The sequence below is a fragment of the Phaenicophaeus curvirostris genome, chromosome 1 (assembly GCF_032191515.1).
Source record: "Phaenicophaeus curvirostris isolate KB17595 chromosome 1, BPBGC_Pcur_1.0, whole genome shotgun sequence".
NCBI classification, from domain to species: Eukaryota; Metazoa; Chordata; class Aves; order Cuculiformes; family Cuculidae; genus Phaenicophaeus; species Phaenicophaeus curvirostris.
Window position 1 is genome coordinate 121,410,482 of NC_091392.1, and position 26,922 is coordinate 121,437,403.

At 34.8% G+C, this 26,922-nt stretch overlaps 1 protein-coding gene across 1 annotated transcript in view; it reads left to right on the plus strand.

Moving 5' to 3' along the window:
• CFAP47 (cilia and flagella associated protein 47) overlaps window positions 1-26,922 on the plus strand; it is a 312,383-nt gene that overhangs the window by 199,608 nt on the left and 85,853 nt on the right. The window contains exons 52-54 of the mRNA XM_069873329.1: window positions 16,522-16,697; window positions 19,311-19,418; window positions 23,765-23,876. Coding sequence (XP_069729430.1) covers window positions 16,522-16,697; window positions 19,311-19,418; window positions 23,765-23,876 — 396 coding nt within the window. The remainder of the gene's footprint in view (window positions 1-16,521; window positions 16,698-19,310; window positions 19,419-23,764; window positions 23,877-26,922) is intronic.

Sequence of the window (26,922 nt, forward strand, 5' to 3'; positions counted from 1 at the left end):
TTGGTGACCTCAGGTCCAGTATAGCATGCCCTCTGTTAGAGCTGCCTATTACCTGGCTTATGAATGCATTTAATTGTATTTGTGTTACTAGATAAATAAATAATCACTTAAGTATGCAAAGATAAAATGTTTAGTATGTGTTCTTAATTGATGCTATTTTTATTCTCCAAAGATTTGTAATTGCAGTTATCTTTGAATCATACTTTATAGGGCTTTTATATTCTGAGCTAATATTTTTCTTATCTTCTGTAAATGGATATTTGCTTTACCATCTAGATGTCCTGTTTTCTACATGAATTGTAAGCAGCTAAGAAATACTGACTTTAATAATGCATGCTGGGAGCAGGTTCTATGAATAGAAATGACTGGTACGATAATTTGCTGCAGGAACTTTTTTGCCGAGTGAAATATGTGATAGAAATGCTAGGGGAATACCTCTTCCGGTAAAAGATGCTAGAGAGGGAGAAGAGTCTCCTCAGTTGATATTACATGTTGACGTGTGTTTATGAGAGGGGAAAACTGAAAAACAGTAAGCATTTATCATTGTTCATATATCAATTCTGGTTTGCTCTTCTTTCCTCGAAGTGTATTATCCTTATTTTGAACTTCTATAGGGCTGAGAAATGGATAATTATGTTTTCAAAACCTTGATATTGTGTGAACATGGTGGTAGGGAGGTGTCTGGTGCTAGTAAGAAACGCAACAACTAGATTAAAAGAGTTTGTGATTTGAGACCTTGAAAAGAATAGTTTAGGTTTGTGTCTTACAGGATTATGCCTTGCCTGGTATAATCTTCTGACCTGAAAAAGACTATTAAAATGGTGAAAGGAAAAACTAGATTTGAAGTATATTATTGACTACTATTGATTAATAAATTCTCAAGGCGTGTTGTAACTCTGCTTATGATTTTTAATCTAATTCATTATGAAAAAAGCACAGTTGCAGAACACACAGTAAAATCCAGCATACTTTTACATGTATAGGACACTGAAATTCTTGACGCAAAAGAGATAATAACTTTCTAGGAAGATGAAGGAGGTAAAGAAATAGTTATGCCTCTTCTTCAGGTCTCTATGGAAAATCTAATGAAAAACATTTCATTGATGAATTTTGAAGATGATGCAGAGGTTTCTGACTAACAAATGATAAACATGTTTACTATTATGGAATCGTTACTACTGAATTGACTGGTTACATGCCTGGTAGTTTATTTTGGAGTGGGAGAACTTTCTGTCTGTTATGTAAGTGACTGGGATTATCCTAGCTAATGTCTCAATACAGGCTGTCAGTCTGACACTGATAAAAAGAATTAATACAGTAATTGGCTGCTAAAGAATTGTTAAATATAAGCAGAAAACAAATAATGATGGTGGTACTGGTATTAGAATGTTGTCCACAGATCTTGTTCTTGGAGGAAAATTGTATCAAAGTACTGAATGAAAACCAAAGAAATCTACTAAAAGGATGGGAATCTGGAAAAGCAGGCCTTGTCATACAAATGTAAATATCTCTGTCAGCTGAGTTTGCCAAATAAAAATGGAGTAGGTATGTGAACATTTTCTAAAGAATATTGAAAACATAGTGATACTTTCTCAGTTTTGCTGACTAATATACATGAAGAGCTAGCGGTCAAAAATTAAATCTGAGAAATATTTAACCTTGTATAGAATGTCCTAGTAACGAGCACAATAAAACACTAGATGATCTTCTGGTGAAAACAGTAGACAGGGTCTTGTAAAGCTGAGGACTTGAAATTGCTTCAGAAGCTGATAAATTTTTAAAAAGCATAGACACCTGCTACGTCTGCTACATCAGTGAGTCAGATTTAATGAATACATTGATCTCTTTTTGACCTTGGACTCTGTCATCTTCTTTTTGGTGCTTAGAAAGAAAAGGATTAGCAGCATTTAATTTAAGATACTTATCATGCTTCCTTTGGAGAGTAGTTATAGCTGCATCTCATAGTCAAATGCAATATAAATTTATTCTCAGCATGTCAAAAGTATTTTTCCTATTTCACTTAAATGATCAGATTTCTGATAGATCAGAAACTGGCTACAGCAGAGGTAAGATTGGCACAACGGAGTTTTGAAACAAGCAAGGTGTGTAACATCTTTCTTTTCTTACTGATAGACATGTGGCCGCAGAGACTTCCCACCTACAGGCAGGAAGGAATTCCCCGGGGATGTGAGGGCTAGTGGGGATCCCAGGAATAGTGGACAGTATGGGATCATCTTGACATATGTCATCTGGGTGCCATGAGTACTATAGACATTAACGAGACTTTGATGAATATATTTACTTGCAGATTCCAGTTTTGTGTTTGAGGTTTAGAAACACTTTAGGCTAACTCAGCCTTCTGTAATTCATAAATGAATGTCTATTTGAAATGTAATGCCTGTGACAGGCTGATAGTTCATACAATATGAAAAGGGGTGGCAACACGCGTCTGTCAGGGTTCAAACTGAATTTGTAACTCTGCAGACATACTAACCCTTATGGATAGCCTGAGGCAGGGGCCATCAGCTGATGTTGCAAAAGGAATCCTCTGTTGAAGTGTGCAGAGAATTTTGAAGAAACAAATAGGTCTGTCTTCAGCACAATGCAATTAACTGTAGCTCAGGTCTTGGAGGCAGGACAGAATCGTTCACTACTACTTTCAGTGTACAGAATCAACTAAAAGATAATAGCACAGTTCTGTCTGTACTGCCCCCACAGCCCCCTCACACTTATATAACTTTAACAAGGCATTGTGTAACTGTCCTTTTCTAATTTGCTCAGGGTTTTCTGTACTAAGTAGTATTGCATGTGTTTTCATGGTTTTTGTATAATACATAATTTTTGCTAGGTTCATATTCTTGAATTGGAACAGCACAGGATTTTCCAGTTACCTTTATCTTTGGTTTGCACTGTTAATTCTGTATCTTACCATCTTTAAAGTGCTAAATTTTAGTCTCAAAATGTATCTGCAAGTATGCAAAGATATCTGAAATACTTTTAGATAATTTGGTTTAAATTGCATTTTTAAGAAAATATAATAAATCTGCATGTTTACATTAGTGAGACCAATCTCACTACATATTACTTTTGGATGTGTACTTTCTCCCAACATAAAATTCAAAAGTGGAGGTTGAATAGTTAAACAGAGTAAACCTGGCTTTATGCTGCTCAAATTTTGTTAAAACTCTTCTGCTCGTCATGGCTGAAAGCATTTAAACTTGTATTTTGCTAATAAAGCAGATTATCATTAGGCTATTTAATGGAGAAGAAAAATATTGAATGTGTGCCATATTTAAAAAGTAATTTTAAAGCCCTGCTCTAATTCCAATTATTTTAATCACTGTATACCAGCAAAGCAAATATCCTTGTTTAAGTAGAGTGATTCAAAGGGGTACTCTGGCTGGATGAAAATGTTATTTTTCAGTAGGCAGAAATTTGCTGCCTCTTCAAGGAAAACATTTTCTATTCCTCCCTTCCATAACTGCAAAAAAATAGGGAAAATAAGAATATGGAGAATTATACTCTTTTTTTTTTTTACCTTCCTCAATTTTATAGATACATAACATAACATATACATACACACAAAAGTATACATATTAATTTATATTAAAATATACAAAGGCAATGAGCTGTGCTGAGAATGCGTTTTCTGGATCAAGTAGAATATCTATTACATGTATTTAGAAATACAGTAGTAGACTGGTCATTCCAATAAATAAAAGGTGATAATTCCTTATACTTCATCTTTTTATGCATTACTCATATTTGTGGACAGCAGAATCTCTGTAATTTAGGGTAAGAAGTTAGATTTTAGACAGGTTCATCTAGCTGTAAATAGTAATGTTGGCTTCCTTCTTGTCCCAGATGTAGCTCCACTAAAATGAGAACTTCAGTCTAACTAGTATTTTAAATTCAAATCCTAGTGTAGTCCTTACTCTTCAGTAGATAGTGGTTTTTAGGAAATGGATGAATAAATATTTCTGTAAAAACCTCAGAATCTGACCCATAAATTGAAGGAAGTGGCTTTTTAATTTTAAAAGATAATATTTTTTCCTAGTTGTATTTTTTTTTAACATAGAAATCCCCCAAAATCCTTTAATTTGAAACACACCTGTCTCTAAATTGAATTGGGGTTAATTATTTTGTTGTCCATGTGTGGCCACTAGAATGCCCTGCACAGATTGCACGGTATGATACAATGCTTCAAAAGTCAATATAGTGTTTGAATAATAAAAATGTATTCATCTCTTTTTCTTTGTGTATGTTCATTTCTTCTACCAAGAAAATGGTAGTAAAAAAGAAGTGGCCTTAAATTTGGCCTAAAACTGTTTTGAACTATGACTGTTTTATATTGCTATATTCAGACTTTTTGGGACAGTGAACCACTTCAATTTCTCAGCTTTTCTCCTGGATCATCAGTACTCCAGGTATCTCCTGTGTTTGATAAATGCATGGTGCGACTGTTTTGCAAGTAACTGAATCAAATATTGATTTTAAGTTTCATCATGGTAGTGCTACATGCATGTTTTTCCAAGCAAGAGCTGGACCACAGTCTATTACTTCAGTTTTCAATTGATCTTCTTTAAGAAAGGTTTATTTTCATTTTCTTCCCCAGAGCTTTTTTTTTAGGGGAAGTGGGGTTGGGTGAGGGCATGGTTGGTCAGCTTTATGTTTGTAGATTTTTGTTGTTTTGTGTTTCCGCCTAGGCAGTTTGGTACACAATTTCTGATTGCATTTTAAATTAATTTTAAAATCAATGGGCATATTACGAGTCTTCACATATAAACCACAATTTTACTTTCTAGTGAGGTAGATACATCACTTGGAAGCCTAGCAGACATATGACAGGTCGTGTTCTAAGTCCAGACCCTCATATAATTTGTGAATAGCACTGAATGGTCACAGCCTCAGTATTTGTCTTTTAGGCCATAAAAAAGAAAGTGTTTGGTTGTTCTTCCTCTAAAATTTTTGATGGATTCTTTGAAACTCACCTCTGAAACAATGAACTCACCAGACTCTCTAGGCACAGCCTATAACGATGCATTCCAGCTTTGAAGGATTCCCGCCAGATGTGATTGTTAAAGCATGGCAGACAGGGGAACCTTTACCAGTGCTTAGACGGTGAGCATATTTTTCAGAGGAGGGATATTATCAAGTATTATTAGTACTGAAATAATCCAGTCAGTCCTAATACTGCTCATAATGAACACCTCCAACCTTACCTTACAACTTCATCACTCACTGCCCAGCTTTGAACTCTGTTTTTTGCCAGTTGTCATAATGAAAGCAATCAATCTAAATTCTAAGCATATGTATCTTCTGTTGGTGTTCTTTGCCTTTCAGTCCAGCCTGAGAACTGGTTCCAAAATTGGCACTGCTGGTCTATAGAGAACACTTCGCCATAGTCATTAGAAACTCCATCAGTTATGCTACTTGTACAAACATCTTCATAGCATATAATTCCAGTGAGGAAATTGGGGTTTTGAGGCCTCATTACCTATTCTATCATTTTGAAAAATCCCTCTAAGTTCTTTGTTCTGCATGAGGTATTTCACCCTGACAAAAATTGTTAAATCTATTGAAGAGATCACCTCAAAGCTTGTTCAGGGAAAAGTGAGAAGGTACCTCCTGTCATTGTCTGCCCAGGAATTTCTAGCTTTTCCTTTCATGAAAACATTAATGTATTTTTATTTCATTTTGTCCTGTCCAGACCAGCCTCTGGCAGTTTAATGAATTTCAAAGGCAAAAGACCCAAATCTGCAACAGTAGAGATGGTACAGGATGCAAAATTGTACTTTCAAATGCATACTTTTCTTTAAAAGTTATTCAAAAGTATATTTTAATAGTTCTGTGGGTTTTACTGTGTTAGTGCCTTCTAAACAGGACTTGGCAGTTGAAGAGAGTGACATGCTGTTTTCATAGCTGTGTGAGGGTTTTTTTAATAAGTCCTAAGCTCAACTGTTCTCTGAATACTGTTAAAAATGGCTGATACTTGGAACATATTCTTATAAACTGAATAACCTGAAGTTATGAACCATACCCTAAGACCAATTTTTAGGATATGCTTTCATAGCAATTGATAGCATAAGAAGTAACATTTTGTAAAGGAGCCATGACAACATCATTTGTGGAAGAACAAAAGATTTGAGAATGTGGTAGTTGCTAATCACTCAAACTAAAAGCAGTTTGCAAATAATTCAGACAGAACGTATTTGTGTAGCCCGTTTTAGAAAAGGAGTTATCAAAATGAGGGTAAATTATTAGAATTATTAGGACATGAGTGAAAATCTTTGATAAACATGTAGTAAGAGCTAACCCTCCTTTCTCCCCTACAGAGGCATTAATCAGCTCTGTGATGTAACTGCAGGGAGTTAATGTAGATCATAGAATGACAGCTGAGCTGTCACTAATTGCCATTGAACGAAAACGTAAGGTTAGCTCTAAACTATGTAATTAAAGAGGTGTTTCATCTGTACTAGATGAGTGGTCATATGTATGAAAAATGTCAAATGAAGAGAGTAGCCTCGTATAATCAAACTACTGTGTCATTTAGTTTATAGCTGTTGTTGCTAGCCCTGTGGCTTATGAATCAAAACAAGAAGGTTTTTTTGCTGAACCATTAAACACAGCAAGTCCCTAGAAAACATTAGTTTTTAAGAATTTGCTCACTGATGCTCTCTGGAGTACAGATGGTTTAGCTTAGGCAATTAGATATTAAAGTAATATCCCTGAAAGGAGTACCTTGAACTCTGTTCCTTGGAGATACCTCTGTAATGATTGTCTTTCTTATCAGTAGAATTTGTGCTAGATATTCAGCTCAAGAAATTCAAACAATATCTAAATCAGGAACATGAAGTAAGTATATAAAACTACTTGATTATGGATTTGATTTGGTTTGAAAACAAATGCTGTGTTAAAGTTTGTAAAAGGCTCTTAGCTCAGGAATTACTTACTTTAAGTTATGCAATTTTAGCTGACATTTTTACTTTAAGTGAAAAGGCTACCTATTTTAGATGGTTTGGCCTATTGAAAAAGGATTCCAGGTCTTCCCTTTTCTATATGAATCAGAGTAAGAAATGAGTATATAATTGTGACAGTATGAACATATACCTGGTACTTGCTTAGTTATAATCCTTACTAGAAAGGAGGGACCAGCATCTGAAGACTGTTCCTCAGCCTTTTTAAAATTAATTTGCTACTTGATTTCAGTTCCAGGTATTAAGGGATATGAAAATCATTCCCACTAAAATCTTGAGAAGACTAACAGAAGCAAAAGTCTTGGTAAACATAGACACTGAATTAGTTTAATCTCCAGAATAATTTGTCTAAAACTAACCTAAAGGTCATACAATTGGTTCCCTGCAGCAGATATTTCTATTTAACGAATTCCAGCTAGAGTGATTTGAGAGAAATATGGAGTAAGAATTATCACTGCTCATTTCACATGGAAAGAGAGAGTTAATGTGTACCCAGTAATTATTCATTTATGTCTTTCGCTGCAATTTAGAAAGGATACTTTACAAAGAATTTTAACAGTTCTAAGGAACCACGTGAGAGAAAAAGAATTTTTCAAAAGTCAAATTGAAATCTGTTTATGAATATTCGTTATTCATTCATTAAATAACACTTCTGGTTATTGTTAGTTGTTTGTACATTTGCAGATATTTGTGGATGTAAATGCAGAGAAAACAATAATTTATTTTAATTTTACCACTTGGGTATTTAAGTATCTTCATCAATTGACAATATTGTAAAAATTTACAATTTTCTTTTTTTAAAAAGTTTGATTACTGCAATTTTCTTGGTGTTTAATGTGGATTTCCTGATGGGGCATAGTAGTAGAGAGGTTGAATTTAGGCTGATAAATTCAATTTCATTATTTAATATTGCTTTGAAAAGTGGACTGTAACAGTTACTGTCCCGTACAAATATATTTAATGAATTTATTCAGGCTCTATGTAGAGGTCAAGAAGTATTCTGGTTCTTAAGTTTATATGTAAAATTTCTAAAAGGCTGGCAGTTATTGCTTTGAGAACATTTACTCTTTAGCAGTTGTCTATTTCATTGAGAAGACTAAATGTATATCACTGGTTCACTGAGTCAAGAGACTTCCTAATCCATCCATATATTTGAAAAATAGCATTGGCTGTCTTGAGAGGAAGTATCTAATATGTGAGCTTCAAGTGGGATCTGTACAGCAAGAGATAAGCCTGGGAGGAAGGTCTCTTTTGAAAAGTGAATTATTAGTTTCTGCTTTAATAAAATCAAATGCCTGGAAGGGATTGATTTTGGTTTCCACGTAAGTGCAGAGACAATAGTTCTTTTCTATTCTCTGCCAAATATTTCTGTTTCTCTATTTCCCTGACGTCCCTCAGAACCACGTGAGTACCCTAAAGTTGGTAATGTAACTCTGAAACATATGCTGCCCACTGTCACTTCCACGAGATTTCTTGCTGTGATGAAACTTGTACCAATGTTGCCATTTTTACTGGCTCCCAGATCCATGCCACTAATGCACCACTTCTGCACTCTCAGTGGTGATTTTAAAAGATCATTGTCAGTCTTCACACTTAACAAGATGTTTGCATGCAGATCTAAGAACAGGCAAGGTGTTTCCATTACTGATTCTAGCTCTTTGCAACCTTCAAATCTCCTTGTCTTGGCAGTCTATAGGAAAATGAATGCAACAGTCTGTTCTGTGTGATCCATACACAACAGATGGTGACTGTAGGATGAATAAAACAATTGAGAAGCACTTCCTTGCTATTTACTCAAGTTTTAAAATTAAAATCTCAGGAGGATACTTTTTACTCCATAAAAGATGTAGGATGAAATAATGACTTATGACCAGATACATGGATATGCCAAAAAAGTGTATTTCAGGGGATTGTAATAGCAATCCTTTCCCTCACAAGATGATATGCCAGGTACTCAAAACTGAGCACAGAGGAATGTGGAGAGATCAGTATTTAAAGGGCTTTATATTCTTAATCATAAATCCATGGTTGTCTAATAAACACTTCCTTCAGTATGCTTCTTATGCTGCCACATACAAGAGAGAAAGATGGCTTTCTGGGTCACAGCAGAACTAGTCAGACTGCACAGAGAGACCCAGAGAAGTAAGAGTAGGCCTTGGTTCAGGTTTCCCTAATTCATCTCTTTCAGAGGTTCTGGTAACAAATATCAAAAAGTAATAATAGCTATCATAGACTCATAGAATGGTTTGAGTTGAAAGAAACCTTAAAGATCATCTAGTTCCAACCTCCCTGCCATGGGCAGGAACACCTCCCAGTAGAACGGGCTGCCCAAGGTCCCATCCAACCTGGTGTTGAACTCCTCCGGGGATGGGGCAGCCACAGCTTCCCTGGCAACCTGTTCCAGGGCCTCACCACTTCTATTGTGAAGAAATTTCTCCTTATGTCTAGTCTAAATCTGCCCCTCTCCGATTTATAGCCATTCCCCCTCATCCTGTTACTACAGGCCTTTGTACAAAGTCCCTCCTCAGCTTTCTTTTATGCCCCTTTAAGGCACTGACAGGTTGCAATAAGGTCTCCACAGAGCCTTCTTTTCTCCAGGCTGAACAAGCCCAACTCTCTCAGCCTGTCCTCATAGCAGAGGTGCTCCATTCCTCTGACCATCGTCGTGACCCTGTTCTGGACCTGCTCCAACAAAAGTTTAATATCCTTCTTATGTTGGGGATTCCAGAACTGGACACAATACTGCAGGTGCGGTCTGACAGGAGCGAAGTACCGGAGGAGAATCACCTCCCTTGACTTGCTGGTGATGCTTCTTTTGATGCAGCCCAGGATACAGTTGGCCTTCTGGGCTGCGAGCATACATTGCCAGCTCATTTCAAGCTTCTCATCAACCAGCAATGTAAATTTTCATGTTAATATTATTAACAAACATTGCTTGTGAGTTAGTGAACTTGCTTTACTTTTATTGAGTAAATACTGAGGGAATACGTGGAACAGATTGCTAACACAGATACCTGTAGCATGCCACATATGCAAGGCAAAATTAATAATGTAGCATTTGTTGTATGTGAGAAAGTAATCTGTGAGTAGGCTTCAAGGATTTAATTGTCGACTTTGCTTGGATCAACAGCAAACAATGAGGATGTTTTCTTTTTAAAGCTAATCTGATCTTTTCAGCCATAGTAAGGCACAGAACAAGATAAGTCTTATAGAGACTGTTCCTTCAGGTTTATATATATTTCTGTTTTCAGAAAACCTATGAACATTTAAGAAATTCTTGTTGACTTCATTATAAATATGCAGAAATCATCATCAGTAACCAAGCCTTACAAAGTCTATTGTAATATACTGGAATTACAACTTCACAGCACTGTTGTAACTTCAGGCAGCACTTGAAAACAAATGAGTGAGACCAGCAAAAATAATTGCAGCCGTTTGTTGTAGTATGGCATGGGTACATGTAATTAGCTCAGGAAAAACTTTTAGTTCTGTGTACATTCAAAGCCCAGGGATAACAGTGCACTTCTTTGGTGAAGATGAGAGTGATAAATTTTTGCTTAAATACTTAATCTGTGGGTAAGATTTAGTCTAGATCTGAGAGGAATGATTGAAAAAGACATTTTTTTGCTGTCTTCCTGATATATCAGAAACTATTTGGAAACATTAAATGTCCTCAGTTTTATGTCTCCTTGACTTCTCTGAAAGAAAGGACTTGTTGCAAATGGTGATTGTCACTACTATGATGTAGATTTGGGGTAAGTATCTCCGTGTCATGCAATGCCTGAAGAAGAATTGCATATTATTTTTCTGTGAGACATAACTGACTCTGAAAATGCAGTAGTACCTGATAATTCTCGACTTTGTTATCTAAGAGCAGTACATGTCCAAGTTGCAAATTTTGCACTTCCTAGTGCTTTTATTGAGTGATACTGAGCTTAAGTATTTTGTTCTGCCATTGGGGATATGACAATCTCTGAAGGAGATAGGACATTCTGGAAAAAAAAGAGAATTGTCTCTTTTTGAGAGATTCAGCCTGGATTTATTGAAATGTCAGTATTCCAAAACAGTCCTGTTGAACAAGGACTGAAAATGCATCTATTGATTTGATTCAAACAATGTTTTCCATCATTGGCACCTCATATATTACATGTATCTGTACAGCAAAGTGACCCGTAAGAATGATGAATAGGAGCTGTACTGAAATCTATCAATTCCTGAGTTATACTTTCCAAAAAATGTTGTTGACAAAGTAGATGTAAATGATTTTCCTGTAAAATCCTCTGAAGATGAATTTGATCCTATGTTATGTTAATACAGTGGTAGATACATCCTTCCAGATCAGCTGTGGCATTAGAAAGTAAAAGTTTATTGTTGTACTTTTTTAGTAGTGCTCGCTAACCTAATTTAGCTTTGATAAGCCAATTTACTGTATATGGTGGCTTAGGCAACAAAGCTGATCACTGAAAGAGCCAAACTTCAGCACAGAGGTTGCCAAAAAGTAGCTGTAATTCATAACTTCTTCATCTCACACTGCCGGATCTGAAAAAGAAATCTACTTGTGTTCTCAGGAGGTTGGAGAATTATAGAGCTTCAGTCTGTATGGACTTAGAGGTGGCTTTGATTTCAGATGCGATGGAATATTCAGTGAAGTATAAGCATGGGTATTACTTCCTCAGTTATGGGAATTTGTGATATTAATTTGACTTTAAGTCATTCTGTATCCCTTGTCAGGTATGTTTTTGTTATCCTACTATAGCATTTCTCTTTGCCTCAATTTCTTCTGTCTGTCTATATCAAACTAGAAACGTTATACAGATGAACTAATTAGGGATGCATGTAAATCCAGATGTGTGCATATTATTTAGTGCATTAGCTTTTCCTATATCTGTTACAAATTATTGTAAGTAATATCATTTTGGTGTGGGTTTTTCGAAATGAATGAATGTCTATGGTGGAGCAGAGGATGTTGTAGATAGCTTCAGAGTCACCGAATAATGTACTTTTGGAATCCTCTCCTTTACTTCAATTTCAGAAAGACATTTTTAGCAGTCATCTGTTATAAAACATTGTTTTCCTGGTTTGTTTGCTTACTATAATGTGTAGTCCATATTAAGAGGTTAACAGTGTAGTGTATTTTAGTCAGTTAGCTTAGAATTATTGTAATAACATGAACTAATCATCTCTATATTGAGTTTTAGGGTATTATTACTTGGGCACTAATGCACTTTTCAGATAAAAGAAATTCAATTTGCTGTGATTTTATATGTGAATTTATATGTAAATTTACAGCTGAAACTCACTGCATTATTAGCCTCTGATATTAAATGTCCTGTGCACATTTTTTTCTTCTAGTCAGTTTCTTGTACTGAAATAGTAGTTTGAATGGATTCCTTACTAAGCATTCTTTAGAAATATATGATTTGTTTAGTCTTAGATTTCAAGTAGTTAAATTCATTGTTCTGATAAAGACTTAACTGCTGATGAACAGTTGGTGCCTTTTTTTTTGTAAGCTGATATTTTGTAAGGCATAATATACCAAGTGAAATGGGAAAATACAATATCAAGATATGGCAATGCTGCAGTTCTCTGTCATCATAGCCCTACAAGGAAATGAGAGGGTTATCTGGGCGATTGGTTTAAGTGACAGGGAGGAGAAAGAAAAAGATAAAATGTTTGTGTGATGAAGGAAGTGGTTCACTTCACAAAGATCTGCTCAGTTAACTTACAAGGGGCTGGAAAGCTGAAAGGAGTCACCCCTCAAGACACAGAAAGTTAGGAATTCCATGTGTCTGAATGATCACTGGGACAAAGACCCATCTGAGTGTAAGCATGTAAGTCTGAATTAGAAGTGTGTGTAGAGAGGAGCAGTGGTGAGATGTGTGTGGAAACAGCATACATTAAGCAATACAAGAAACGGCTCTGGTTTCTACAACTGATATGACCAAACAGGGCTGAACTGCGTTCAGCATGGCCCTAAAACTGTCGTCAACTCTGCTGAGCCATTCACTTGAGCCTCTTCTATTCCAAGAAAGGGAAATTAATAATAATAAGGATACAAAAGCAGACTCCTACTACCAAATATAGAAAAGGTCACAGTGACATTGAAAGTTCTGATCATTTTGAGCCTGTGGAAGATACAAGTCCATGATCTATTTTTTAAAGGATATTGCCACCATTGCAAGTTCAGTCTTTGAGTAAGCATCGTTCCTACTTGTTCTAAAGCATTAAGAAGTGTAGTTAGTCTTTTAGAAACTTTGGCCAGATGATGCTTCTATTGACACCTGATGATGGTTAGAATAGGATTATTGCTGAAGCTTGAATACAGAGAAGTTAACTAGGCACAGTAATTTTGTAATATGTCCATTTTCCTATAACCTACCCTGTAAAAGTTAGAGAAGTATTAGTTCATGTGTCGGTGCAGTGTATGCATTCATAAAAAGTAAGATTGCATATTATGGACTTAAATCCTTTATGTCCAGTTGCTAAGAGAAGGATGTAGAGAATGGGATGATGAGAAGATTTTATGATCTGAAATATGTCAGGGAAATATTTCAGCAAATCAGTTGATGATGGTGAAGATCTTCTGAAGCAAAATCTTGATAAGTATTACACCTATACCTAGGCACAGGCTATTAGTGTGGGATTAACTGTAAGCAGTCAATTGTTTTTTCAGGTTCCACAGAGAATACATTTTATCTCATATTTACATTGCATTGTATTTTACCTTATGTTGGGTTATTTTAAATGACCTTCACTGGACAAGAAGTGGATCACAGAAAGTTTTAAAGAAATAAAAGCATGACATACTGCACTAGAATGTCTCTAACTGGGCACTAATAGTCTTGATACAAGAAGCAGATTGGGAAATGAGATTAATTATCTTCTTTTTTTTCAACTTTTATATTTTCCCTCTGTAAAAATGATTTTTAAAAACACAGCACTGAAATGTGGATCTAAATTAATGGCTATAAATATGTGACTATAAGTTTTCCTGTTGTGTTACTCCTTTGTATTAATTCTGATAAAGAATAAATTCTTTCTATAATCTTTCTACCTGAAAGGAGGCTGTAGTGAGGCAGGTGCTGATCTCTTCTCCCAAGTCGCTAGTGACAGGACAAGAGGAGATGGCCTCAAGTTGCCCCAGGGGTGGTTTAGATTAAATATTAGGAAAAAAATTTCTCTAGAGAAAGAGCGGTGAAGCATTGGAACAGGATGCCCAGGGAAGTGGTGGAGTCTTCATCTCTGAAGGTGTTCAGAAAACATGTAGATGTGGGACTTAGGGACATGGTTTAGTAGACATGGTGGTAGTGGGCTGATGGTTAGACTTACTGATCTTAGAGATCTTTTCCAACCTAAATGGTTCTATGATTCTATAAAATGGTACTTTCCAGAAAATAATACTCTTAGCTATTGCATGGGGATTTCGCTACTTATCTTATTACTATGCGTCATTAAGGCCTAGAAATGTACAATATATATACATTCTGTGATAAATATGTATCTGCTCTTATTACCACCCACAAAGTTGCAGATCTTTGAAACATCTATAGCAATTACAGGGAAATTTCCTGGGGAATTCCATGAAAATACGTAAACCTAGGCGTTCATTTAGTACTACAAGAGAACACATTTTTACACTAAGCTATCATTGGCGATACAAAATCTCCTTTGTGTGTGATGTTACAAAGGTTTCTTTGATAGTTGCTGCTTTCTTCCTAAATAAGCAGTCCAATATTTGCTTTTACTGTAAAAATAGTTCTCCAACACAGCAGGCAGATGTTTTACTACAGAATAGTTATGAAGCTGTTAACAATAAAATGGTAGATAGATTTAGAAATTTGTTTACACCAGTAAAAACTATTAATCTGAGCTTTAAAATATTTTATTGCAAATTTAAATCCCATCTTACTGATGCAAGGCACTTGAATGACTTAAATTGGTGGTATAATCTTGCCATCTGTAGAACATTAAATGTATTTTATATGTGTTCCAGTAGTCATTTCCTATAAATGTAAATATATAGAAATTCACCAAATCATAGGCAGGCTCAAAACAGAGTGAGACAGCTGCATCTGTGTTGTAAAGTATTTCATTTTCTGTTTTTAGTGTATTATTAATTTTAATTTATGTGTTATGTATTTCTCCTTGCATATTGCAATGTGAATTATTTACTCTTTTCAAAAAAGTATATGGCAAAATTTTGCTGTGAGAACCGAGTCACCATATGTTTAAAAAAACCCTGGCATTTTGAAACAAACTGCTTGATTAGAGCAAATGGAAAAGATCAAAACAAAGATGGAAATAGATATAGATACAAAGAGATTAACACTTATACTTGGGTTGGGATTTTGTATATATAGATGAACATATATGAATTGAACATAGGTATTCTAAAAAGCAAGCATTCATCCTGAATAATGACTGTGGACTTCATTAATATATTCCTTCCTGTCCATTTTCATTTCATAAAGTATGTTGATATTTACACACATAGGGTACATAGGATGGATTTACAGTATTTTTCACTTTACAGTGAAGAAGATTGTCACTGGAACACTGCTGAAATATAGTAGCATTTCAAAAGCAGCTCAAGAATGCAATGTAGCAGCTATGCAGAGTGAGCCACCTCTGCCCATTATTTCAGCCAAGGAAAAGTTCAAGTCTTCTTGGCCACTCTGCATTCTAACTAGATACTCTAACTTCCAAGACATGACTGAGGCTTGCCAAAATAGTCCTGCAAGCACATCAGCTGCAGTCCCAATGAGAAAAAAATAAAAATCCATAAGCTGCTCGTCTGAAAGCTGTTCCATGTGTAAAGGATGTATATTTATCTAATCAGGCCATAGTTTGGCTCCCTTTCATTATAATAACTGCAATGTAATATATGTCTTTAATACTAGACATGTAGCCAAAAATAATACCCAAGAAAATATTATCCTTGCCTGAAGTATTCGTAGACTTTAAACAGAAAGATATGGAGACCACTAGTAAAGGAAATAGCACAAATGAATGACCCAGGTAATGTTTATTGTGGCTATGTTGTTTTAATGTCATATATTATGAAGTAACTTAAGAGTTAAGAGGAACAGGTCCTATAGAATTTAGCCTGAATCTTTTGCCAGTTTGCACAGTGGGCATTTTCAACTATCTGTATTTGCCTGTTGAGAAATGGCTTGAATGGTTTTCTCCTTGGGACTGCAGCTGATCTGCCTGCAAGGCGTATTTTGACGAGCCTCAGCCTTGCCTTGAAAGTTAGAATAGCTAGTTGGAATACAGACTGGCCAGGAAGACTTAAACATTTCCTTATTTAAGAAATTGAAGTGTATACAATTTGAAGATTGGCTCAAATGTCTCTTGCTGCAATTTCTTTTTTTTGAGTTAGTTAGTACATAAAAAAAAACCAAAACCCAAAAAAGTGCAGCCTATGTTCATGTAAGTTTAAATCATGTATAACCATCTTATACTTGTCTGAGAAAGATCTTTCATGTATAATAGCTCATAATTAATTTTGTGGGCCTTTGTTTGTTTGTTTGTTTGTTTCTAGGACACTATTGGAATTCCTATTCCCATCTCTAATCCCACAGATAAAATTCTTCAGCTGAGTGTGGTGTTGGAGAATCAGTCACTTTGTGGACAAAAAGCTATCACTCTTAGTCCCAAACAAACACTTACATATCAAATAGAGTTTTCCCCAGCTGTTGTTGGCACTTCAGATGAAAGGTAAGTTGCAGAGTTTTGGTACTTGTTGTAGCTTTTGTACTAATAAATAAATTTCTTTCATTGAAATGTCAGTAATGTATTATGTAGATTTTACCCTAAAAAAACCCCAAAGTGATAATTAATGGAATTCAAAATCTTTCCAACTGTAAATATATTGTACCCAAACAGTAGCCTTCCGTAAGGGCAAAAGCCTGAGTGACAGGCAGCAGAATAACCCCTGCTCATTCTAGTTCATTAGAATTAAGTGAACAATGTTTTAGAAATTGACTTAATATTAGAATTCCCTCTGAAAATTTCAGATCAATTGCTAGTTTTGTAAATTTTGTAGAATTCTAGAATGGTTTGTGTTGGTAAAGACCTTAAAGATCATCTGGTTCCACTCCTCCACACCCCCCACCCCTCCGCCACGGACAGGGACACCTTCCATGAATTTGCAGGTTCTTAGAGAATATTATCTTTTCTTTCTTTATTATCTTTTAAAAAATTATTTCATTTTTCTTCTGAGAAGGAATGAAACTATAGCAACATAACTAAAACCAGGTGAAGAACCCTTTAACAATCCTTACATAAATCCATTTAGAATCATAGAATCATAGAATAACCAGGTTGGAAGAGACCCACTGGATCATCAAGTCCAACCATTCCTATCAAACACTAAACCGTGCCCCTTAGCACCTCGTCCACTCGTGCCTTAAACACCTCCAGGGAAGGTGACTCAACCACCTCCCTGGACAGCCTGTTCTGATTTAGCCTCAGAATCATCCATCAATTAAAAATAATCTACTGAACAACTCTGGAGAAATTTTAAATTACAAAGTTTTTATTACATTGGGATCCCAATGATACTGTGCAGGTATGATAACTAGCAATAAAAAGACAGTTGACCTCTTGATCTTAATTTCAACTAAACTGGTTCAGCAAGTAGCTGAAGAGTACGGAATTGGAAAGCTTAGTTTCCTGGAATTTGGTTGGGAAAGCATTATTTATCTGAAGGGCTGATTGAAAAACAATTCCCTGCTTTCAAATGGTAGCAATTGACTGGAAAAAATATAGGCAGGGTGTGGGATGGTGGTTTATGAGGAAGGAGACACAGATTGCTTGTATTCAGGGACCAAATATTTACAAAGGCAAAATCCATGTATTTCAAAGTTTTGTTTATTTGCTTCTATTGATTTTTAAGAAAGACCAGAACAATAGCAGGCACCATTGTACTATATGGCTTTCAAGGACGACTGTTTTATAGAGATGAGTACTGTCATCACTCTAGTAAACCTTTTTATTTTCTTTGGGAAGGATTAAAAATTAGGCATTTTGAAGCTGTGAAAGAGAATAGACCTAATTTTTTTGGTAACTGTTAACATGTCTGGTATTTCTCAAGTGCAGAATTACCAAATAATAAAATAAACATTTGTTTTAGCTAGGAAAACTTTGGGCTTACTGGAATGGTAGGCTGGGGCTTAGGGGAATTTAAGCAAAGATGACATAAAGCACACCTGTACATACTCAATGCAATTATGCAGTACTATACTAGAAAGCTTTCTAATAGCTGCCTTAAATTACAATAGCTCCCAAGGACTGCAATTACAACTGGACAGAGGTACTTCCATATTACAGCCACACTATTTTTTCTTTTTTTTTGTAGCCATGCTCTATTTCCCTTGCTATGTTAGCAGCTGAGAAGAGGTATTATAAAAGCATGTGTGGCAGTTGTCCCTTTTCAAATGGATGATTCTTTCCTAAGCTGTTTTATGCTCACTTTAAAGGCTCTGTTGGTACAGAGGAAAGTCTGGAACCATAAAGTCATGGAACAGACATAGTTATCACTTAGAACAAGAAGTGATCCTTAGTGTGTCATGGTTTTACACAGTACATTTAATGTCATTTTTTGTATGCTTATATTGCTTTGGTTTAATGTTATTATGACTCTGACACTCAAACCCCACAAAAAATTAGAAAAAATAATGTACAAAAGCAAAGGAATGTGTTAGAATATTTGTCACAGAATTATTCAGCTGTACATATCTCACCTAGCAGCAAGCAATTTCCAGTCATGACAACATTTGTTTATATATTAAACCAGTATATTGAATATTCCCTTGAAGGATATATCTTTGTCATGCTCATATAACTGTCTCTATATCTATTCCTCTATTTTCATTACTAGATTTGAAAAGGTTTTTCTTTTTAAAATCAGTGAGTACTATTTCTGTTTCCTTATCCTTTGAGTTCAAAATAGCTTGAAAGAAAATACTCTAATATTGAAATGAAATTAATAAAGTTTACTCTTTTAAGTTAGCAGTTGAAATGCTTTTGAGTTTTATTTTTGAAAAACAAACAAACTAAATCAAAATCAGCTCTTTATGCTAAAAAGTTAAGAACACTGAAGAAGAGATTTCATTCCATCAGTAATTGTAAATATAAGTAGGATTAGTTTTGGTGGCAGAGTCCAGATACCATCAGGAAGTGTTACAGTAGCTAATTACTGGTAGCTAGTTACTCATAGCTAATTAAAGAACTTCCTGTGTTGAACTCATTACACTTTCCCTGAATTTAAGTCTATATATTTTTAATTGTCTGTACAAAAGCTGCATAAAATTATGTATCTGTTTTTAGTGTCCTATTCCTGTCAGACATGGTTGGAGAGTTTTGGTATGCACTGAAGTTGATTGTAGAGAAGCCATTACCAACTAATCTACCTGAAATAGAATGTGAGCTTGGAAAGTAAGTATGTAGCTCTTAGTGTCGAACTCAGTCCCTGGTTTGAAGTAGCATGGAAAACTATGAAGAGTTTACATCAAAAAGCCAGAATAGGTCTGCATATGTATGGTAGTAGTTTGCAGGTAATTTTCTTAGATTTATGCGTAGATAAGTGAAATTGTCTTTGCAGAAGTGGAATTGAAATGGAATTGAAAGCCTCTGTGTGGACATCCTCTGAAGTCTTCATATATAAAACACTGAAAATACTGCAGAATGTAATCACAAAGTTGCATAATACAGAGTTCTGTAGGTTTGTTCTATTTTCTCTTTCTTTTCTCATCTGAACTAAGAATATACCTGATAGTCCTGTTGTACAAATGATTGTATACCTGTTATCTATTACTTTTAACCTTTCAAGAGGTGTCAAAGTAATACAACTTCCGTCCTGCAGATCCTAGGGGTAGACATTGCTGGAACACTGCAAATGTTAAGAAAACGGGCTACTTAGAGCAGGCAGAGAAATTAATCTGTATCTTGTCTTACTTAAAAAAAAAAATCATCTTGCATTTTGATGGCATAATTTTCAATTCTGACTTTCAGGATATAAATTGAAACTTTTAGGATAAGGGTTTCAAGAATTTCAGTTGCGCTCTTCTACCTCTGCTTTGTAGTTGGTTCTATGGACACTCTGCTCTTCTGAATGCTAAATTCCACTTACTTCTGCATACCTTATCTTTGACCAGATCTTTAATTAATATACATAACAGACTGAGCAAAAATGTTAGACAGTACAATATGAATTTTTACCTGATTAATGTTTTGTGAATGTATTCTGCTGTTCATATATGACACATACACCAGAGTTAACTGGCAATGCCTTCATTACTATGTTTTTCTAAGAAAATCAGTAGAGCCAGTTTCATGGTATTTACTCTAAAATTCTGGGCTGACTTCAATAAAAACTGTAATGTTTCTCTACTCTGTAGGCTGGCACTGTTAGGAGTTAGAAATAGCTTAAAACCATTCCATTCAGATTATATAGTATTAATAATTTCCTCTAGCATGCACTGTGAGCTACATGCATAAGTGCTCTGACTGAGAATGGCAAGTCGTCCTTTCTTACTGCAAATAAAATGTATGTCGGAAAGGATGAGCACCATTAAAAACAACCCTTTTCTATCAAAACAATAATCTCAAATTCATTGAATTCTGTGTTTTGATTTTTTCCAAGGAGATTTCTTTTCACTCTACAAGTAGATGCATGCCGTAATTCCTGTGTGTACGTAAATGAAGTAATCTACATCCATCCTGGGTGGGTAGTGGTGGAAAAATAAAGTACTATTTAGGTTAATTGTTAGCAACAGCACAAACAACATGTAACAGGAAATGAACAGTTGTCTCTTTCATATTTCTTGATATATATATATTATAGAACAGCATATTAATACTGACAAACTTCCTTTTCTGTTTGCATTATCTGCCATATTCTTGGTTTCATAAAGTGTACTGCTTTTTGTTCAGTCTTTTCCTTCAACACTTTCATTTTTCCAGAAATTTATTAGTATTGTGTAATCAGCACATTGTCCTCTCTTGAAGTGCAAAATTTTGGACAATGGTAATCAATGATGGCATTGATATTACAGTTAAATTACTGAGAATTGCTCTACTTGCTGAAAAGATGAGATAATACAAGTAAATTGAGTCTATTATTATGCTGACTAACTAAAGGTGATGCAGGTAGACATTTACACTGTCTACCATTGTCTATTTAACAATAGTATCAATTTGTTTTGGTTTGAATGGCTATGTTCCAGAGACGTGGACTGCAAATGTCATAAAAATGTTTGAAGCATTTCTGGTTGGTGAAGCTTTGCAGTTCTTTGAGAGATTAACTTCTATTCTAACACCTCTTTCTTGAATGTTTAAGAAGCATCATCATATGTGATATCATTCTAAGAGTAATGTTTTTCATTATGTGTTCACTGCCTTCTTTTTATTATCAATCTGAAAAATTTCAGACTTTTGTGTCCATAAAACATTACTTGGAACTGGATTAGGAGCCAAGAACCTATTGATACACTTAGAATCAATTTCTAACCAGTTCTTGAAGGAGAAAACAACAAGTTCCGACAGTTTATCTTTTAATTCTTCTTCAGATAGCCTTAAAATTCTGGGTTTATAACGATATATGATGTGTTTTTTGTTACTGTCAAGGTAAATTTATCACATCTTTAACGTATATTTCTAAGCAAGGGAACCTTCTACTTGATGTTCTCCATCTTCTTTTATCTATACTGATATGGGCTCCACAGTGGAGCTATTGAAGATGAGTCAGTCAAATGATCTTCACAGAGTTCTTGAATTTACTGTCATATGCAGCAACTTTTTCTGGCATAACCACTGTAGTCCATCTGTGTGAGGTGACAGAAGTTCTTGATGATTTTGATAACTTGAAGATCTTTTATCAGTCAAATAGTTGCTTACTGAAATTTCAGTTATCCCAACGTAGTTTTCCCATTGACAAAGTATTGTGTATGAAAAAGATAAGACAAAAAAGTAAAGGTTAGAGATGGTAAAAGTGAAAAATGAGAATTATTGAGTGAATCTGAAGTTCTTGTGTAAATGTTTCTTGGTATTTCTCTACTCTCTACTGTTGGGACCTCAGTGATAAAATGCTCTGACAGTGTTAATCAAAAACAAATCTGCCACTTAGGTGCTGGGGATTTATATCACTGCATATCTTGGAAGGAACCCCCTGCACACAAGTTTTAGGGCCTGAAGTTAGCCATAAAACTTGACTGAAATACCTTCTCTTCTGAATGTTACTTTTTATATTTTCTTTTTCCTTACTGATTTAGCTATGATTAACTGACTGTTTTTTTCCAGAGGATAAATATGTGGAGCAATCTAGCAGTTGACCTGCCACAGCTTTGACTAGAGGGAATATCCATTAGGTAGATAAATTACAGCAAAACCAATATATGTATCTCATTTTTCAAACTTTTCTTATTTACTCTTTTCACTGATTCACCTTGAGTCTCTTTTCTGTGTCCCTTGGTGTTATAACAAGAACATGATTTATGTTCGTGTATCTTTGTTAAAGGCAAATAATATTTTATTTGGATCAGAATAGACAAATTTGGGGGAGTCTTCTGAATTCTTGTGAAGATTGTATTCTCTATCGAAGGATCTTGTATTTGTTCTTTAATTAGAAAATAAGGAAGGACAGTCTGTAAAACAGAGTGCCAGCTGATTTAAGACATAACATTTAGGCAACCAGCATATTGCAATCTTTGTTCTGGGGAAGCCACAACAGTCATTAAAATACATAATCTACATGTGCAACATAATGATTTTCCATTGTGTTAAAATGAACACACAGCAACTGCATAAAATGAAACAGATTTTCAGACCATGCTGAGGAAGAAAGAGGAGGGAAGCAGGCAGAACCTCCTTTTAAGCGGCTGGTGTGGAACAATACGTTTGTTTTGAGATCTCAATGTTACAAGATGACGAAGAAGAATGGTTGCCTAGTGACAGTAAATCAAAAGCTATTAACAGTACCACTTAATTACAAGCTTCTCCTGTAAACTATTGGTTAGACAAACAGGAGTTACACATGTCATTTATTTGATTATCTTTAATTTCTCTGCAGTGCTTTTCCTGAGGTAGAGAGAATCCATGGACAGACTAGAGAATAAAGACATACTTACAATTATTTTACATTTTGGAACAAAATTATTTTGTTGGCTTTGGCATTCTAAATTATCTATTTGACTATAATGTTTTATCCCAAAGTTAGATCTACAGAAAATAAAGAAAAAAGGCAAGACATAAATCTGCAGATTGGAACCTAGGAATAAGTGTGAAGCTGTGCTATCAGAGACACCAGGATTAATTTCCACATCCTCCTGTCTAAAACTTAGGCATCAAGTTTAAGGCATTAAATCTATTCTTCTCCTGTAGAGAATGAAAAGTGATTCCACATCTTAGTAATCTATATTAGGACTAGTTCTCCCTCAAGGTATTTTCCTCCTTGTTGAGTATTGAGGTAGCTACATTCCCTTTAACCAACCGACTTTAACTTCCTGAAAACTGAAATACAATGAAACAAATTCTGCTCTTACGAATGGCTGAAGTATTAGAATGGTTATTGCTACTAGATTTTACTATTATTGATAATTATTAATAATATTAATTAATGCTACTAAATATGTGTCTATACTAGAGGAAAAATACTAATGCAACAGAACATAATTCTTATTTTAGAAGTACTCATTTTTCAAGACAGAATTCAGTGATGAATAATAAAATGCACTGGAAGAAGTTCAGTAATTAATAGTCATTGTGTATATATATTTTTTTTTCAGATGGGCTCATCTATATATACCGCTCTATAATCCTACACATGAAACTCTGGAGCTAGAAATTGTTAACAGCAATCCTAGGAATTTTTCAACTGACACTGATCCAAAACACCCTGTAAGTAAGATTTCTGTGCTTAAACAAAAGTGGTACAAGAAATCTTTCTCTTGAGAATATATTGAATTGTGTATCATACTATGGATTCAGAATAAACAACATGGTCTCAAGGGTTAGAGGTGTTATCAGTGTATATTCTAGAGATTTTATAGCTTAAGGACAAAACCAATTAAACTTGAAAAACAACACAAGATGAAATATGGGTATTTGTATCCTGGAATGCTTTGTGGAATGGTTTTTGAGGACTACGTTGTTGGCTTCAAATAATATTGAGGAGATATCAGAAGGAGAAGTTGTAAACAAACCAGCTGTATTAGAAGCTTCACAAGATTCTGAGGTCTGCAGAGTAAAGTAAGTAGATAGAATGTAAGAATATAAGAATACCTCACAGTCATGGCAGTTATAACTAACTTGTAGGGCCTGTGAACAAAAATTTAATCAACTCAGCCACAACGAAGCTCTAAGGCCATACCTGGAATAATTTTATTCTCCATACTCACATTTACCTTAAGACTGACTTGTACTGAGAAAATCTGTGTCCCCTCACATTCACGTACACTTTTTCATCCTTCCTCTCAGAAGCACTTCCATCTTTCTTACTAACGTTTTTGTCCTTTCGGTGACTGAGAGTTGTATAGATGGGCTTGACTTCCGTATTTTCATTGAGATTGGTTAGGGTTTTAGAAGAACCCTGAAAAATATTCATTACCATTGATAATTGGTTAATAGAGCAGGTCCTATAAAGAACTCTTCAGATGTTATTAACAGTTAATGGTGTTAAATATGGGTCCTTTGTATGATGTGGAGATAAGAAAAAGGAGGTTAGGTGTGTGGAAACTAGTGCAACAAATTAGGGGGAACTCTTACTAGGATGTGAAGATAGAACCTTTAATGCAAAAAAAAAACCCAAAACCAAACATGTTATGGACAAGAAAGAAGTGGTAATTGTAGCTTTTCTAGATGTGAGGAAGATAACTTAGGGAAGACATGCACCAGAACTGTTTTATTTGTGCAAACTGGTAAAAGGGTCAGAAGGAGAGGAATATTACAATAAGATCATAAAATAAAGTTGAGAAGGTAGAAAATTGGTTCTTATGGGCAAAACAGAGGAACCCTATAAAGTCATAGTATGTGCGGTTTGGGCTTTCAGAAACTAACCAGCTCTCAGTCTCAAATATAGCAGTATAAGACCAAATGTTCTTAAAAGGGGCTGTAAAGGTCACAGCTAAAGGGGATAGGACTTATTTACTGAACTGTGCCATATTTTGCATACATACTATTGCATTCAATTTATTTTAGTAGGTCTTTTATGCCACGCATATTAATGTATCTCCATACATTATGGTAAAACTGAGCAAGAGATATTATTAATCATGTCTTCTATTGGTATTTGAATAGGGGCTAAGAAACATAATGGATGCAAACTATATTAATCATTGAGGAGTATTATATGTGTTATATTTAGGTCATTGGCACTGAAGTGGACTAGATTTAATTATAGTGGCTTTCGACTCCTGCAGATTGCAAGCTTCCTTTTCCTGGAAATAAAAGAAAACAAACCCCAAAGTAACAACTTCTTTCAGCTTTCCTATTTTATTACCAGAGATTCACATATTACCAATGACTAAATTATGCTGCCTAGGAAAAGAGATGTTCAACACTAACTGCAGAAAGTTTCATCTTTTCTTTCTCTCTTATCTTCTTAATAGAGTACTCATTCTTAAATATCATTTAAGCATTGAATTCTGAAATGTCCTTTGTGAATTACAGTAGTTCTTCCAGTTAAGACAGCTTTGGTGATTTTGCTATAAACAACTACTTTTTAAACTTGTTTCTTCATTACAGACCCAAGTTTGGAGGAGTTATTTGATTTTCATCATAGTTTTGATGACAAAGGTGGGAGTGGGGTTTAAATACCTGCATCTTCTCCTGAATATGTTGCATCCTAGGTTTAGTCCATCCGTACAGCACTGCATTTAGTGTCCAGAAGATTACTGCTTGTACTTATAAACTGTAACCTGTTTAAGATATTAGTTTATATTACTGTCTGTTTCAAAGTCTTTATGATATGTGGAAGAAGATTCCCATTTTAATTCTTCAAGTTGCTGCTCTCTTTAAAGTAAATAATACTTTTTATACCAGCAAAATAATTCTGGTATGAAGAATTCTGAGAAGAAATACAACAATAAAGGACAAATTATTAGAACAATAGATTAAAGATGGGATTGTCAAATTAAGATAAATGATGTTTGAAGATAATTAGTAGAGTAATTTTAAATTTTTGCATATTCTAAATTAGTAATTCTAGTATTTCATAAAATCAGCCATTTTTGGTTTTGTCATCTAAGATCTAGAAGTGTTGAAATTATTGGGCTGTAAGTCAGAAGATATCTCAAATGAATATCATCAGTCACTGAGTTGTGTTAGATGAACCAGATTCAACAGAGATATCAGAGACAATTTTATCTTTCCTTGGGATTGATTACCTAAAATATTAAGCAAAATTTTGCCTTAATTTTCAGAATTTAAACAAATCCAGATGTCATATTTATCATACTTCCATGTCTATATCTGCCTTTACCTTTTTGGTTTGCAGTAGAAGGCATTACTGAAATACCACAAGGAATTATTTTCTATAAAACTGATTCAATTTCAAGTACTGACATCATTAATAATAGGCTTTCCTTAGGTCCACTTGAATTACACTCAAGTATTCTGGGACTTCTGGGTGCTTAATGAAGTCTAAGTGAAATCCAAAGGTTTTAAATCTCTTGTCAGCTTCATGTACATCAGAAGCAACTCCATTAACTTCTTAGTAAACTGATGAAAAAGTGAAAGGTGTATGTATATATCCTGTTAGCAGCTTTGCAATTGTAGCTTACACCAGCTTTAAGTGTCATCTACCACCTTGTTTTTCTTTCAACAATTTGATAAAAGTTTTCAAGGATTTCCTTTAATGTGATCTGGATTTTCTTATCTCTTTACGTTGTCTTTTTTAGCAAGCTATACCTATTCTCGTTTTCATTCTTGTTAACCTGACACTGCA